The sequence below is a fragment of the Ruditapes philippinarum genome, unplaced genomic scaffold (assembly GCF_026571515.1).
Source record: "Ruditapes philippinarum isolate M1 unplaced genomic scaffold, ASM2657151v2 ctg363_1_1_1_1, whole genome shotgun sequence".
Taxonomy (NCBI): Eukaryota; Metazoa; Mollusca; class Bivalvia; order Venerida; family Veneridae; genus Ruditapes; species Ruditapes philippinarum.
Genome location: NW_026851633.1, coordinates 429,921 through 448,605, shown reverse-complemented (window position 1 = coordinate 448,605; position 18,685 = coordinate 429,921). Strand labels below are relative to the sequence as shown.

Sequence of the window (18,685 nt, the reverse complement as noted above, 5' to 3'; positions counted from 1 at the left end):
AAGTATTCACAATCAACATATTTGGAACTATCCCCTTTTTTTAGCAAAATAATTTGTATGCCAAGGTTTCAATGAAATTTTAACATTATTCTGGATGCAATAAGAAATTAGCATGAATCTGAATGCAATTAAAAATTAGCATAAATCTGAATTTTAGGATGCAATAAGAAATTAACATGAATCTTGGGATGCAATAAGAAATTAGCATGAAGTTGGATGCAATAAGAAATTAGCATGAATCTGACTGTAATAAGAAATAATTAACATGAATCTTGATGAAATAAGAAATCAGCAGGGATCTGGATGCGATAAGAAATCAACATGAATCTGGATGTGATAAGAAATTAGCATGAAATTGTAATAAGAAATTAACATGAATCTGGATGTGATAAGAAATTAGCATGAATCTGGATGTGATAAGAAATTAGTATGAAGTTTGGTATAGTAAAAATTTACATAAATCTGAAGGCAATAAGAAAATCACATGAATCTGGATGCAATATGAAATTCACATGAATCTGGATGTAATAAGAAATTCACATGAAGTTGGATGTGATCAGAAATTCACATAAATCTGGATGTAATAAGAAATTACAATGAATCTTGGGATGCAATAAGATATTAGCATGAAGTTGGATGCAATAAGAAATTAGTTAATAAGGAATAAGCTTGAATCTAGATGTAATAAGAAATTAGCATTAATCTGGTTGAGATAAGAAATTAACATGAATCTACGGATGCAATAAGAAATTGACATGATTCTGAATGCAATAATAAATTCACATGAATCTTAGGATGCAATATTTAGAAGTGCTAACTAACTAGAAGAAGTATTTGCAGGAGGATCTTACATTAAAGATTGATTTTTAGAAACAACTATAGTTTTCATTAAGTCACAGAGCTGTATTTAAGATTTAAATGGAGATGAAGCTTTAATGCCATTAACACTTAAAATCTGCATCAGCAATTAAAGGGACTCAACTGAAGTTTTTTGACATGATGGGACTGAAAATATTTTTTCCAAGCTGGCATGACATTTATGGCCATAAGTAATCCCCATTTAATGTTCTGTTTCCAAGACACTTAGTCTATAACTTTTAGGCCATAGGGAGAAATATGGTTAACTGGCTATTAATTACACATAGCAGTTTTCAATTTCTGTTTTAGTTCCATGACACCAATATATTTTCTTTAACATTTTATAGGTGTGTATTATAATTAATATGCCAATTTTATCTTTTTTTTTGCTATTTGCATGATATCATTAAAGAGCAGACAGGTCTCTTGTCTACCTTCTCAAATTGCATAAGCAATTATCAATATTTAGCACTTTAGAGCCTAAAGCCCTGTAGTATATCACGATGAAATAAATAAAACGTAACACCGGTTGTTAGAATTTACTCTAAAAAGGTAAATGTTTTTGTGAAATTGTGAAATGATTGATAAAGAAAATTTACGTAATCATACATTTATTCTAAACAATCAGTTTTATTCTGTTTTATAGCTTAAGTTGTCGGGATAACAAGAATTAATTATGATAAATATTTATAACGATTCGTCCCACTGGCGATTCGTACATATTGTCTTTAATAAGTCTAACTCTAAGGCCTTAGCATATTGAGGGTTGTAATAGAATGTGAAATTGACTCCATTTCGCGAAATGCACTTGTTGCCTACGAAATGCACATTTGTTTAACAAGATTATGGATAAATCGTGATAAATAATATCATTTTTATTAGGGCTGTCATAGCTAAAGTTGCTAAAATAAAATAATAATAATAATAATAAAAAGAGACTTGAGCGAACAGGTTTTATAGTACTGCTACTGCTAGACCTGTTCGCCGAAACCAATCCCATTTCTAAAGTCAACCAGAACCGTGATATATTTATGTCATGCTGTAATTCAATAAATTTGCGTGATCTGGACAAAAGCTATTTTAATACAGGTATACTCGAACCCCATGATACCGGTGACTCCACTGTACCGGTATATTAACAAATCTCGCGATATCATTGTCAACGCCACCTACCGAGTGTTTATCTTGACATGCTCCCAGTAATACTGGCTATTTCAAAGTTTTTAAACATTTTCATGAGTTTATGAAGGAAATATTTCACATATCCTACCTTATTTTATTTTACTATCCTATTTCTCCATTGCATAAATTGGTCTCTCTACAAAACATTTTTTTTTCCAAAAAAAATAAAAAAATGACTGGTGCAGACGTCATTCAACCTCCATTACATGTCACTTGACCTTTTGACATCATTTTTGGCGGGAAAAAATTAATCTATGGAAAGCCAGGGTTCGACACTAACTGTTTTTACCAGGGATCCCATAGGAATCCCTGAGATTTAATTCAGGGATTCCTCCTAAATGTCAGGGATTCCTCAGATCAAAATAGTAAAATATGGAGGTGAAGAATAACAAGGGATTGCAGCAATTCAATTTCAAATTCTTTTCATTTTTGAGACTATATACAGGATATATTGTCTTGTTTCAGATGCAGAAAATGTAGTTTCTAGTTTATGAGCTCTTTGGAAATAATGCTATTTAAAGTTTTAAAAGCGTTTCAAAGTATATATTTGGACTGCTAAGATAAATTAAAACATAATATATTTTTACATGAACATGGAAACAGAATAACATTAAGCTCACTGAACAAGAGTTCGATTTGAAAATAGCTTGCTAAAACCCGTTTTCTCCCTGGAGTTGATAATTGTGAACCAGTTTCTGTATCTAAATGAAGGTATAATGCATGTGACTTGACAAGGTGGTTTGAATTTTTGAAGTTAAATAGGAACTGGGGAAACATTTTCCCAGATAGCCTAGGGTTCACTGAAATAGAGCCCACTTATCATATGTAGATCTTTAAAAAGTTACAGGTAATGATCAGGCTCCATATTCCAGAAAGGTCTGGTATGGATAACTGTCTATAATTATTTACTTTCATGTCATTTTTAAGGAAATTCTTAATTATAATCACTTTAAAAAAATATTTGATTTCATTTTACATTTTTGTGTTTAAAAGGAAAAATCCCATAGATTGTTGTAAATTAAATATTTTGATAATCTTTTACTTAAGCTAATAAAAATATCAAGAAACAGTTTTGTTTGCATTACAAGTACGGTACCTTTAAATGATTTCATTTTTAAAAATGATAAGTTGCTCCAAGTCCCTGACAGGATGGGCAATATCCAAATTTATTGTTCTCAATTTTTACACTGAAATGTCCGATCCCTTTCCTCCCTGTGTATTGATTTTTTTGTAAGTTTTGACACCTGTCACATCAAAGGCACTCACCCCATACAAGCAGTCATGTAGCTAACAACACTGATTGGCTAAAAGCACTGTCAGATGAAATATACGTCATTTGCTGTATATTTCGTCATTTGCTGTATGTTTCATGTAACGCGTAAGGATTTTTTGTATTTCTTGTCGGTAAATAATGCGTGACCTTGATTGAACTTAGACTTTAGTTAGACAATGTTTTTTAATTTAGCATTGAAGGCTGTGAGTTTCAAAAAGGATTTTAAACTTAAAAGTATGGATTCTTTTTATTTTGTTTATTAATTATACTTTTGCTGTAGTCTACTGTAGGGAGAAAAAATACACCAGTTATATTTTTTTCACAATTTTGACGAAAATTTACAATGGTCACAAGTGCCGAATTTTGGCAATAAAAAAACAAACAACAAACACTGGATAACTGTACAGTAGCTACCGCCGGCATTGCCGATCAACACAAATTTGAAGTACACATCGCTTGTGTAATAATTATACGATAATTACATTTCTTTTTTGAATTTTCACAACTCTATTTTATGAAGTCAATGCATGATATAAAATTACTGTATACAAGAATGTTTCTTCAGTCAAAACATTTTTGTCATTTTATATCGCAAATGAGTTGATAGCAGTCACTGCACAAAGAAAAACTAAACATAATTCAAGAGTGTAGATTTTACCGGCGGGGTTTTTCTTTTCTTTCTTGAACCACTTTTCTTTAATATTTGTGATTCAATGACATTAATTCAGAAAATTTCAAAAATTTACACAGCAATTTTTCAGGGATCCCAACGGAATCCCCAGCTAGGAATCACAGGGATTCCTCCCGACTTTTTGGGATCCTCGGAATCCCGGGACCCCGTTAGTGTCGAACCCTGAAAGCCATTAGTGCATATAAAATAGTTTGTGAAAATTAAAGTCAGTTTCATTCAGTCTTTTAAGGGAGCCTGTGTTAAGTGCTATATTGATATTTTATCTTCATCATATAGAAATAAAATTGATTCAATGATATAAAATGACCAGAAAATCACAATAACACTAAAATTAAGTGAAGGGAATTTTTGAATCCAGCTACATATACACCTGTAATTGGGAGGAAAAGGTTCTAAAACAGAGATCCCTTGGGAGTCATAAAAGATGAACAGTAAATTATTGAAACACACGTTTTTATGTTGTTATAAAGTGTTGTTTTTTTTTCAGATATTATTATTAAATTAATACAAGAATGCTAAAATGATATATTTGCTATTAAAACTGCGATGGCTTTCCAAATAAATAACATTTTTACCAGTGCACTGGTCTGTTTAACTACGTCATACAAAATGGTCGACCATTGTTTACATTGGCAATGAGCGAGAATTTCAGAGTAACAGAACTCTGTAATGTATTTTAAAGAGGATTAAATGTTAATGAAGTTGTTTATTCCTTCTTTTTTTTCAAATCAGAAAAATTTTATATGAAAAACACCTTGTATAAAATATGTACACCGGTATCGTGGACACCCGGGCTAGTTAGATATATTTGGGACGAATTAGTAACGATTCGCCACACTAACGATTCGCCACATAACGATTCGACACAGAGTAATAACGATTCGCCACAGTTAAATAACGATTCGCCACAGTATGATTATAACAATGATTTTTTAGTAATCAACAAACTTTTTCCTTTTGTTTTAATAATTTGACAATGACAATAATTTAATAATGTTTCTTGATACAAGTAATATGAAGTGAAGGCCCCCATCGCGGATTTCAATTTATCAAAGTAACATTATTACAGGAGTACATTAACAAGAAAGTAATTATATGTTGAAATAATTATTGAATTACTCATATATAAACATAATTATATGTCAATTAATATTTATATATAAATATATAGTTCATATATTATAATATATGTCAAATATTTAAACAAAGTATTGCAAAAACATGTGTTCATACGAAAATTGATCTACGATAATTGATTAAAGAACGCATATGTAAAACATTTGTCACACCTTTAATGTAAACAAGCCAATCACCTTAGGATTGTTGTAGAAATATTTAATTGACGCCGAAATAATCCTTTAATTATCTGACAATGTATTCAGATTTCAAAACAATGCGGCAATTAAGCTTATGTTTGTTTACAAATTAATTTGAGCGAGCCGATATATGCCGATTAAGAGGGTTTAAATAGCTTAAACACATACATAAAATAGTACACAAACGAAAAATAACGAAATCAGAATCATGCCAGCTCCTCCTTGTTCATTCTGTTTAAGATGTATCTACAGTAACCCACGTGCTCTTACATGTGACAAGTGTCAAAGATGGCATCATGTATAAAATGTGGAAACACAGCGTGGCTTGAAAAACATTTTGTTCTCAGTGCCAATTTTTTTGCTTTTGAGAAAAAAGCATATAAAGATTTAGTATTGCATAACTTTTTATCTTAATTGTCGGATTTTGAAAATTTAAAAACTACTAAACGTGGTGTCGGAGAACAACTCAATATCGTTAAAGATTTGTGGATTTTAATATTTCCTTGCTTTAAAACCTAAGAAAACATTTGGAGATAGAACAGTCCTTGTAACTTTTTTCAAAAATTGTTAAAATCAAAGTGTTCAATGTGACTTAAAACATTATGTCTTTCAAGTTGAATTGATTTATGTCACATAAAACAGAAAGGCTTCCAAAAATGTTCTCGGCTAATTATCCATTGTTTAGTAGTCTTTGAGACCACATTTATTTCGTAGACCATATGCATCTATGACATTTGAAATTTTATTTCCAGTACATTATTAAATGACATAATCATTAAAACAATAATATAAATAAATAAAGATAAAATACCCACATAAATTTGTAGACATTTTTTTTATCTATTTATAACTTATAGCAATTACAATTTAATACCTTCAAATTGATTCAATGTCTATAAAAAGAAAGCTGTAGGCGCAAACGGGATTAGTTAACTTTCAAATCCTTTAGAATGCTGGAAAAATCTTTCAAGATTTTTTTTCATGAAATTCAAAAGATGGTCAAATTCAAATTCCTTCCAAAAGTTCGCAATAGTAATTTTTATGTTGTAATGCGCTTTACACGTTCTGTTTGTATTCGTAAGAAGTTCTTCTAATTGTAGGTATGGCTATAACTTAAGTAGGCAATGAAAACATCTACTAGAAAAGACCTTAAAGGTAGTAGAAGGCATGACTTATCCATTTAAAAATGTCACATTTAAAGATTGTCCGTGTACAAAACATTACAAACATAATGGCATTTAAATATAATCAGAAATTCAAAGACAAATTACAAAACAAACTAAATATACGTACACGTATATTTTTCCAGTTTATATAAATAACGAAGTTATAAAATGTGTTATGTAATTTTGTTAATAAAATATTTGGTTTTCGTGTGTTTTTATTCAATAAAATGTGTATTTAGTGTAATTAATTTATGTAATTAACAAATGAAATATAAAACGGAAAAAGGTTTTCCATCAACAGTTTGAAAACAGATGTGAAAAAAAATGTATTTGAACACGTGGCGAATAGTTATTTAACTGTGGCGAATCGTTATTACTCTGTGTCGAATCGTTATGTGGCGAATCGTTAGTGTGGCGAATCGTTACATTACCTTTGGGACACTTCAGTCTATAATTTTGAACACAGAACGTTAGATTGATGAATAATGCCTAAAAGTTTATCAGTGGGTTCACATTTCATAAAATTCACCACCATTTCTGCCCTAATTATCACGTGACTAGCAAGAATTTATGTTCGGATACCTTTGCATGACATTTGGTGACCCTTGACCCAAAAGCTATTTTTAATTTTAAAACATGGCTTTGCAATTATGGATAATGGTGTATTTATTCAATAACAGACATTGTACCAAAACATGTTGGATTTATATTGTTTTGAGTGATAATTCATTGTTTGTTTGTTTTTATTTAAAATCATACACTTTCTAAAAATAGTGTATGGTCCATTACTAAAAATAGATGCTAAAATTCCCAAAACATGAAGTCCCGTGAGATTTCATTTGAAAGCAGACTCCATATTGGTAAACATTTTCTACATATTTCCCTAACAAATAGTTGGGTACACAATGTCATTGAAGTTTCATTTAAAAACAAAACATGAACTGATTCAAAATTGATTTGTTTATCAAATGGTATTTTTTATTTGACCCAAATTTGATTAATAAGGGTGATTTTAATAGGTTTTTATGTACGGCGAACGAACTGCCAAAATTCTGGTAGCCTTTGCAAATAGGGTTGACCCATAACTTTACTGTTGCACAACGTCAAAATAAAAGAGACATATAAAGTTATGGAAGCCAGAACTAGGGCTGGCATTGATGGACAATTTTGTATTTATATATTGAGAGACAAATATCGATGATATATTAATATATCATGTTTCGACTTCAGTTGATACAATGAAAACATTTAAATATGTGTTTAAAATTAGGATCATTGTATTATTCATGCTTGTATTAGACATTACAAATACTACAAACTAACAGAAAGCTTGTTTTTTTCTGTTATTTTTGTCACTGACATTTGAAAACAGAGTTTAAAGTACAAGTTAGCCAAGACAGCTGAAAAAAAGTGACTTCTCTTATTAGGCAAATAATACAGATATATTCATAAACAGAAATGAATTAATTTTAGCTTGTATTGATATTTGAAAGTGTGTATCGATATTGTATCGTATGATGAATATCGATGATATATCCATTCGATATCGCAATATTCAATGACAGCCGTTATTTTTATAGTCATATATACGAGTATAAATAATGAAAAAAGTATTGCCAAATAGTTTAAATTATAATTTTATATCATGTATCACTTGTTCAGAAGTAAACAAATTGAATGATAATATGAAAATTATTTATTTTTATTTTACATTTTCCGTTTTTAATGTGCCATTCCGTGTTTTATGCACTGCTTCCATTTATTTTATTGTTCCCTGGCCAATTATGGTTCCCATAGATGTGTGTAGAAGACCAGACTACAATTCGTTTTCAATCAGAATTCCGCAGCTTTTATCCTTATCTTGTAAGTTGAGATTGGTCTATTACCCATAATATTGCAATACTTCCGGCAAAAGTTTTCAAAACCATCACTATCTAGCAGGTACTAAAAAGGCTCACTTTGCCTTTTGGGCCTGCTCTTCAAGCTAGCTACATTTGTACATGTATTAACCCATTCCCATATAAAACAGTGGTAGAATTAGACACTCACTTGACCAATGTACATTTGATATGACCCAAAACAAGAAAATATTTATTGGAATACTACCAAAATGTTTGTGTATTTTTATTTTTCAGAAATTCTTTGATAAGGATGAAGATGATTTCATAAAAAAAACAAAATTAAATTTCAAATATGGCAAGCTCAGGTGTGGCGAGGAAAAAAAGTTCAAGCTCAAGTTCACAGGGGTCAGGAGGTCGCCAGTCAGCTGGTTCAACTAAATCGGCTGGTCGTGTAGCAAAACCCTCGGATAAGTTGAATCCTAAAACAATTGACCCGGTATGTGGATATAGTATTAAGATAAACTACACTAAGGTCCAAAGGCCTAAAAACATCAAATTTGAAATTCTTACATAGATCAATCGGGGCACTTAAACAGAAAGATACTTTAGAAAGATATGCAAAAGTTATTAAGAAACATACAATGTTCTTAGAAATAAATTAAAAAATCATATTTTTTTGCTTTTCATAGCCCAATTTGAGTGAAAAGCATTTCCCATTTTTGGTAATTTTTGACAATACATTGTAACTGATTAATCTTGAAAAACAGAGTGAGCGAATGATCTGAAATTTTGCACACAATCTACTGGTCTGGAGCTACATCAAATGGAACATTTATTTCGAAAAATTATTTCAAGTCCTATCATTTCAAAAACTTCTGTGCAATCCCTATAATATTAGCATCTTCTCTTATTACTTAGGCCAAAGACTGCAACAAGTATGTGGTGTTGTGAGAGAAATGTGTTTCTGAAACTGGTTCACAAATGACTCTTCAATGAATTATAATTAAAAAAGTAGACTTTGTACTGAAAGAATCTAGCTTAGATACTTGTTTGATAAAGCCCAGGCAATGTAAATTACATGTATTTATCTTCATAGAGACATTTATAAGCAATTAGATAAAAATACCATCATATTGAAAAAGAATCCTGATAAAACTTTTATATAGCTTTTGCATGTATGAATTATTTCAGTTTTCAAATTCTACGAAGAATCAGTCAGCTTTTGCAGCAATTTACTCAAATGGAGGAATCCCCTGCAGGTTTGTGAATTTTAGAATTTTGTTTTGATTTTGAAAATGTTTGGTTCAGAATGACATGTCAATACCACAAATGCCATTAGTATAAAGCTTTTTGAACCTTGTTATTATTATATCTATGCTGTTTGAAAGTTTCTATACAATTGTTGCTCTGGAACAGCAGTTTGACATTCAAATCCCATATCGCAGATAATAGACGGTTTCAAATTCGAAACAGAGCAAGTCCGATAAACAATTTATTACCGTGTATGACAGTTATAGCAGAGTAAAGGTTAAATAATCTTTTATTTGTTATTGAAGTAATGTGTGGCAATGTTGAGGTTATATTAACATATGTGAACTTGTTAATGTTGGCAATTCTATATGATTTTCAGTGTGAATGATATACAGCTATGACATAAAACTTACTGGTACTTTTATTTCAGGTTGACACATGGCTCTGTGAGACACAAGCTTGCCTGGGATACACCACCAGAACAGGTGCAGTTTGATCCTGTACTAGTCACATTGGCTGAGGTAAAGTACCGTTTGTTCAATTTTGTAATTATGAGAAATTAGAAAATTAAGTAATAAATAGACCAAAAATTGTACATGTAATATGTAATAGTAAATTGACTGGTTCTTTATATACATAAATAAGGATTGATGATTTAGTGACGGTTATTTACTAAATCAGTAATGGTGATATGTAGTGATAAATGAACCAGTAATGATTCATATGGTATAGTATTGGAGATATCTAAGGATTTATGAATCAGTAATGGTAATGTACATGTGTTACGATTTTGGAAACATTATTAGTTAATGGCATATAAAAGTAGGCAAGCTATATAATTGAATAAACATGTATTTATTTACAAGAGAGATAGTACATACTACAAAAATAAAAAACAAAATATGATATTTTAAGATGATCAAATAAAAAATTATCCCAACATTATGTGTGTAACTAGCATCAGTGTTAAATGAATCTAATGAATCATTTTTTCTACATGTACTTTCAGGGTTTAAAAGAAACTGTTCATCCATATACATTTGTTGCCAGGACAGGTTTTAAAGAATTACTAGAGGTACCAGGATGTGCTAATAAAGTTATACCACTCTTGCCTAAACTATCAGTTGCAATAAGAGGGGCTATTGTAAGTTAATTTTCTAAATTTCCTTGATTAACTCATTACCATACTTACATGCCTTTTAATGCCTTTTTGCTGCTTGTTAAAAAATGATGAATGGTTTTGTTCAGAATTGAAGATGGACAAGTCCATATAAGATGTTTTGCATGGTAAGGGTTCAAGATAATCTTACATTTTCACAGGTAGGGGAAGTGGCCCTTCTATTAAATATAGGGAAATATCACAATTTTTTTTTGCATGAATGGTAGAAAAAAATTGATGTAAATTGAATTTAAGGGGAAAACATGATTTAAAAAAAAATAATTCCAGAATGGAAGCAGCCCCTAAATGGCCATTGCTATAGAATGAGAGAGAAAAAAACCTTATACATGTATAAAACTTGTAAAATAACTACAAATGTATCTTTTTGCAAGTATCCAATTAAAATCATGAACATATTAACAATTACAAGATTTCTTTCAATCATTCATATTTGTTAATTTAGTGATACATGTTGCTTTAAATTTGTAACACCTGAGGTTATCCAAAATCAGTTTTCCTGTTTCGACGCCATATGACTTTAATTATGTTGGTTGTGCAGTAAAACCAAACAATTCAAATTATACATGTAATATAAACATGTTTGTTTTATTGTAGGGACATACAGACCCAACTGTAGTAACAGGAGGACTTGATGCTGTAGCCCAGCTGAGTGAAGTTGTGGGACCAGCATTAAATGCTCACATTAATAAACTCCTTGTTCCTGTAAGTTGTACTTCTCATTCTTCCTATTTGGGGTTAACAATGGAAAAAACCTGATAGTAGACTGAGAAATATTTGAGTTCAGCTTGTACAGGCCACCAATTTGAATTTTTGTCGCTTCACATTTTATGTCATAATTATAAAATACTTTTTTTCTAAGAATGACTAACTTTTCAAGGGGTACATTTGTAAGGGGAAAAGTACTGTCAATTATTATATATGTTTAGTAAATACCTATGAGATACTAGAACTGGTTACATGTTACAATGTTCAATAAGTGAATTAATAAATAATTTACCGTGGAATAATAGGATTAGTTTTTGTTATCTAGGTATCAAAACATATGACAGATAAAAGACACAAGGAGAAAGTTGTAGATACATTAAATATACTGGAGAATAATGGTGGCAGGGTATGTGACCTTTTTGTAGATTTATTTTATTATATTGAATTGATGAATTTAGTGATAATTATGCCCCCTTTTGAAAAAAAGGGGGTATATTGCTTTGCACTTGTCGGTCCGTCGGTCCGTCGGTCCGTAGACCAAATGGTTTCCGAGTGATAACTAAAGAACCCTTAGGCCTAGGAACTTCAAACTTGGTATGGTGATTGGTCATGACAAGTAGATGACCCCTATTGATTTTGGGGTCAAGGGGTCAAAGGTCAAGGTCACATTGACCTTGTAAGCAAAAACGGTTTCCGATCAATAACTAAAGAACCTTAAGGCCTAGGAACTTCAAACTTGGTATGGTGATTGGTCATGACAAGTAGATGACCCCTATTGATTTTGGGGTCAAGGGGTCAAAGGTCAAGGTCACATTGACCTTGTAAGCAAAAACGGTTTTCCGATCAATAACTAAAGAACCTTAAGGCCTAGGAACTTCAAACTTGGTATGGTGATTGGTCATGACAAGTAGATGACCCTATTGATTTTGGGTCAAGGGGTCAAAGGTCAAGGTCACATTGACCTTGTAAGCAAAAACGGTTTCCGATCAATAACTAAAGAACCTTAAGGCCTAGGAACTTCAAACTTGGTATGGTGATTGGTCATGACAAGTAGATGACCCCTATTGATTTTGGGGTCAAGGGGTCAAAGGTCAAGGTCACATTGACCTTGTAAGCAAAAAACGGTTTCCGATCAATAACTAAAGAACCTTAAGGCCTAGAACTTCAAACTTGGTATGGTGATTGGTCATGACAAGTAGATGACCCCTATTGATTTTGGGGTCAAGGGGTCAAAGGTCAAGGTCACATTGACCTTGTAAGCAAAAACGGTTTCCGATCAATAACTAAAGAACCTTAAGGCCTAGGAACTTCAAACTTGGTATGGTGATTTGTCATGACAAGTAGATGACCCCTATTGATTTTGGGGTCAAGGGTCAAAGGTCAAGGTCACATTGACCTTGTAAGCAAAAACGGTTTCCGATCAATAACTAAAGAACCTTAAGGCCTAGGAACTTCAAACTTGGTATGGTGATTTGTCATGATCAGTAGATGACCCCTATTGATTTTGGGGTCAAGGGGTTAAAGGTCAAGGTCACATTGACCTTGTAAGCAAAAACGGTTTTCGATCAATAAGTAAAGAACCTTAAGGCCTAGGAACTTCAAACTTGGTATGGTGATTGGTCATGATCAGTAGATGACCCCTAACGATTTTTGGGTCAAGCGGTCAAAGGTCAAGGTCACATTGACCTCTTGGGTAAAAACGGTTTCCGATCAATAACAAAAGAACCCTTAGGCCTAGGAACTTCAAACTTGGTATGGTGATTGGTTATGACCAGCAGATGACCCCTATTGATTTTGGGGTTAAGTGGTCAAAGGTCAAGGTCACATTGACCTTGTAGGTAAAAACGGTTTCCGATCAATAATGAAAGAACCCTTAGGCCTAGGGACTTCAAACTTGATATGGTGATTGGTCATGATCAGTAGATGACCCCTATTGATTTGGGGTCAAGGGGTCAAAGGTCAAGGTCACATTGACCTCTTAGGTAAAAACAGTTTCGGATCAATAACTAAAGAACCCTTAGGCCTAGGAACTTCAAACTTGGTATGTGATTGGTCATGATCAGTAGATGACCCCTATTGATTTTGGGGTCAAGGGGTCAAAGGTCAAGGTCACATTGACCTCTTAGGTAAAAGCAGTTTCCGATCAATAACTAAAGAACCCTTAGGCCTAGGAACTTCAAACTTGGTATGGTGATTGGTCATGACCAGCAGATGACCCCTACTGATTTTGGGGTTAAGGGGTCAAAGGGAAAGGTCACATTGACCTTGTAGGTAAAAATGCTTTCCGATCAATAACTTAAGAACCCTTAGGCCTAGGAACTTCAAACTTGGTATGGTGATTGGTCATGACCAGCAGATGACCTATTGTTTTTAGGGTCAAGGGGTCAAAGGTCATGTAACATTGACCTTGTAGGTAAAAACGGTTTCTGATCAATTAACTAAAAACGCTTAGGCCTAGGAACTTCAAACTTTGTATGATGATTGGTGGTGACCAGCAGATGACCCCTATTGAGTTTTGGGTCAAGGGGTCAAAGGTCAAGGTCACATCGACCTTGTAAGTAAAAACGGTTTCTGATCAATAACTAAAGAACACTTGGGCCTAGGAACTTCAAACTTGGCATAGTGATTGGTCATGATCAGCAGATGACCCCTATTGATTTTGGGGTCAAAGGTCAAGGTCACATTGAACCTTGTATGTTAAAACGGTTTCGGATCAATAATAAAAGAACCCTTAGGCCTAGGAACTTCAAACTTGGCATGGTGATTAGTCATGACCTGCAAATGACCCCTATTTGATTTTGGGTCAAGGGTCAAAGGTCAAGGTCACATTGACCTTGTAAGTTAAAACGGTTTCTGATCAATTAAGTAAAAACGCTTAGGCCTAGGAACTTCAAACTTTGTATGATGATTTGTCTTGACCAGCAGATGACCCCTATTGAGTTTTGGGTCAAGGGGTCAAAGGTCAAGGTCATGACCAGTAGATACTTGATAACCCTTATTAATTGTTTGATCACTGGGTCAGGAGTCATGCATAATTACCTTATCACATGAATAATTGGCTGCTGATAGGGGGCATACATGTTTTACAAACATATCTTGTTTTTCTCTAATTTTCACAAAAAGTGATCGTAATACATTGTAGATGAATCACATTGTTTTATATACTGAGAATTGTTGTATTTATTTTGCAAAATGCACACTTTTAGAAATTTTGTAAATATTATATTATTTAAATATCATATCATTGACTTGTATGCCCCAGCACTTTCCTCTCTTACCAAGAGAGTGATTTTTCTTTGTGAGTAGAACATTAATACTAACCCACCAAGGCTCGATGATGCTACAGTTGTCCTGAAAGTAATGCCCAAAAATCAAACAGAATTTTTGCTCCAGTAAAAAGACTTTGAGTTGTGACTTAATTTGCATTATACATGTAGAATATTCAAAATTCAACAAAGATGAAGTAACTGTAAAACATAGTATTGAGATCATTGCATCTTCATGTTATAACAGTTTATGGCGTCTTCATACTTTATGGACATAAAATATCTCTTGAAGAGAAGGCCATTTTCATGTACTAAGTTTGACCTAGATCCTTGAATGAACTTTACTTACAATATAAATATCTAAAATCCCAGCAAATTTTATTGTAAGTTGACTTTTTATTATTTACAGATTATCGATAGGGGTATTTAAGTACATTTTGTATTTAAATTTCATGGTTATGCATGAAATAGATCTATTATGCATGTATGTAACAGTGTAAGGAATTTGGATTTGAATCTACTAGGCTGGTTGGACTACCAGATTGGAATATTCACTAGCCCAAAAGACAGTTCACTAGCACGATTCATTTGTTCAAAATGTATATTGCCTCTGAAAATACAGTAGCCTGGTTGGGCTTGTTACTGTGAAAAGTTGGTAGCCAGAGGAGAAATTTAGTCGTCAGGGGCTATCGCACTACTGCTAATTTCGAACACTGTCATGAAATTTTATCTCTCAGACATTCAATATGCACAAGTTATATTATAGCATGAAATTGATTTTCACACTTTTGACATCTGTTTGAAACATATTTTACAGGAGTGTCTACCAATGATCAAGTCTAAAGTTCCAACATATTGCTCTATTTTTACCTGATCACATGACATGTAGTACCAGACATCAACTCCGTCCTTACAGCAATGACTGGCCATTCTACACAACTGTCATTCACTGTTAAATTTACATTTTTCTATAACTTTTGAATTTATATGATGTTGATGATGATGATTATGATGATGATATTTAGGCTTGTTTTATTACTGATTGTTTTTTATGCTTCCCTAAAACATTGGGGACAAATATACTTGCCAAGTCGCAAAGGCATTATTATGAAGTCTGGTCACACTTGCATACAGTCTCTCCCTAGCAGCTTCACATGTTGACAGATGTACTCCTTATTTATTTAATGTAAACCTTTGATGGTCTTGTAACTTTGAGCAGGGCTTGGGAATATTTAATAGGAACATAACTTTGGTGACCCTCCATCTTTGTTGTAATTATCAAGGTCAAGATCAATGATGTTATAAAATACTTTTTTCACATTTCCTGACATATTTTACATTGTAGTATATTGACAAGTGTAGCTTTTGAACAATATATTTTGATTTCTACTTTAAGATTATTCAGATTTTTTTTTTGTGAACTAAGAAAATACTTTCTCTAATCATTGTGGAATAATCTGTATCACACACTGTATCTCAGTTATTGTAAAATCTGTGATTTTTTTCCCTGAACAAACTGACAATTGTATGAAAAATTGTTATTTCTCACATTAGTGAGGTCAGGTATAAGCAGTGCTCACTCAAAACAAACAAATATTCTGTGTGATGTGATTTTGAGCTATTCTAAAACATATCAGTGATAGATTGTTACCAAATCATTGATGTTATGAAAGTTATCTTTGATATTATTGATGTTAGTTTTGACAATTTTTGTGGGTTTTTGTTGTTGTTGATTTAAAGAAAAATATATGTTATTATTGTGTTGAATCTATATATGCTTGGTTGTAATCATGAAATCATCAAGTAGAACATAACTCTTAATATTTATTTTCATTTTGTCAGAGTTATGGCCCTTTTTTGCATCATGATACTGATTGTCATAATAGTCCTTTGAAAGGGTAGGTAACTCAATTATTAAGTGAAAAATTTACAGCATTGCTGTGTTGAACCAAACGTTTATTATGATTGCATGAAAGTCATTCAAATTATGTGCAGAATTTCATGATCATTTCCTTTTTGGCCTAAGGCCATAACTTTGCATTGAGTCTTGTTAGATTATTGGCATTTAGTTCATAGATTTTGTAAGACATTAGGGCTTCAGTTGCCTTATGTTTATAGCTTATATAACAAATTTTATCATTCCTGACTTGTCTGACTTACTGAACAAAGCATTAGGGAAAAAACATTACAAGGAAATAAAAGTACAGGATAAATTTTAAAAAGGTCTGTAGGATTTCATTCTTTTGCTTACATTCATCCCTTAAATATGTGAACATTTTCTGTATTCTCAAAATCAGTTTTAAACATTAAATAACAACCAAAATCTATTGAAATTCTGTTTAAAAACTCCCAAAAAATTGAAGGTATTCTAGTCTATGAAAAACTTTATACATGAAAATGTCTGCATCATCACTAAATATTTTGTCTGTGATATTGTAAGTAACAGATATTCAATATCTTGTATTTCGGTTGTAAATACTTATTATACATGTATGTCTTTCACGATTTTATATTGTTGCCATATTTTCATGCTTTTTTTTATTGAATTCATGCACTATGTCAATTTCATTTTGTATTTGAGACATTTTTAAAACTTTTGCCAGTAGAAAAACATAAATTTCAGGTTGAAGAAAGACACATTCTTTTTATTTGGATAGCATTTTTCTAATATTCTCGTGTTGTCCGATGTAATTTCCAAGATGTTTCATATACAAGAGAAAATAAATTGAAAGAACCCCTTTTAATAAACTGCAAATTTTAGCAATGAAGCACATTGCGGAATCATGATAAACAAGTTTGTCCATTGTACTATTAATTGATAATAGCAAAGGATTTTTTTCTATATAAGCCGTGCCATGACAAAACCAACATAGTGCGTTTGCGACCAGCATCCGCGCAGTCTGATCAGGATCCATGCTGTCCGCTATCAGTTTCTCTACTTGTTATGGGGTTTGGAAGCGAACAGCATGGATCCTGATCAGACTGCCCGGAAGCGCAGGCTGGTCTGGATCCATGCTGGTCGCAAAGGCACTATGTTGGTTTTGTCGTGACGCGGCTCATATACAGATGTTTCCCATTTAGTAAGACAACATGTGTTAAAGCACAACACCTATATGTGAAAATAAGGATACAGATATGAAGTCTTCAGTTATTTTTGGCCTTAATGATAGAAAGAGGGAACTTACACAGCATGTTAGAGAGAAACTTACTATTATTTATACTGTTTGGTATTACTTTTTTATTTGGTTTTAAGTCTCACACATTTTGTTACTGTTGTATGGCAACTTTGTTAGAATTCAAGATGCAAGTTTATTTCATGCTTTTCAGTAGACAGTGAAATTATATTTCGATAAATTCACAGTGAAATTATCAAAATATAATTTTCACTATAGCCAGACTATATTTAAATGTGAATGAAAAGAACGTAACATAAATAAGAAGAAATGCTGTCAACACTCTGTCTAAAGTTAAATGTGCTTGATTATGAGAAGAACATAAAAAAGTCTGCCCATGTCATATTGAAAATGTAACAAAAATTGTGAAATTGTACAGAATTATTTTTCAACACTAACAATTTGATGTCATGATTTTTAAGACTTCATGAATGTTGTTAACAGCAAAAAAAAGTAAAAATGGCTGAAAAACTACTTCAAAGCATTTAAAAAAAATTTTGAAAATTTTCTAAAGTTTTAAAAATTTTTAAGACAAAATTTTATTTCACTCTTTAACACTTGGGCTTTAAAATTTTAAGGGCATGGGGTATGGCCCAATGGGGGGAAAAAATTTTCAAACTTTGGGGTTTTCTCTGTGAAATATTTGTTAACAAAATTTCAAAAAAAAATCCTGTTTTGTAAATTTTTTTTTTTTGCCCCCAGAAGGGGGCATTTTTTAAAAAAACCCCACTGTTTTTTGGGGGGGGCCGTCTGTTTTTGGGATCCCCACTTTTTGAAAGTCCA

The 18,685-nt window shown here is 32.2% G+C and overlaps 2 protein-coding genes across 3 annotated transcripts in view; one reads left to right on the top strand and one right to left on the bottom strand.

The window, feature by feature from the left end:
- LOC132722763 (uncharacterized) overlaps window positions 1-18,685 on the bottom strand; it is a 451,280-nt gene that overhangs the window by 157,897 nt on the left and 274,698 nt on the right. The gene's annotated exons all lie outside the window — the stretch shown is intronic.
- On the top strand, window positions 1,371-18,389 carry LOC132722056 (PACRG-like protein). The gene is made up of 8 exons (XM_060706505.1): window positions 1,371-1,410; window positions 8,622-8,823; window positions 9,519-9,586; window positions 10,009-10,099; window positions 10,588-10,722; window positions 11,353-11,460; window positions 11,789-11,869; window positions 15,547-18,389. Exons 2-8 carry the CDS (start codon window positions 8,680-8,682, stop codon window positions 15,601-15,603), a joined length of 684 nt encoding a protein of 227 aa, XP_060562488.1. The 5' UTR covers window positions 1,371-1,410; window positions 8,622-8,679; the 3' UTR covers window positions 15,604-18,389.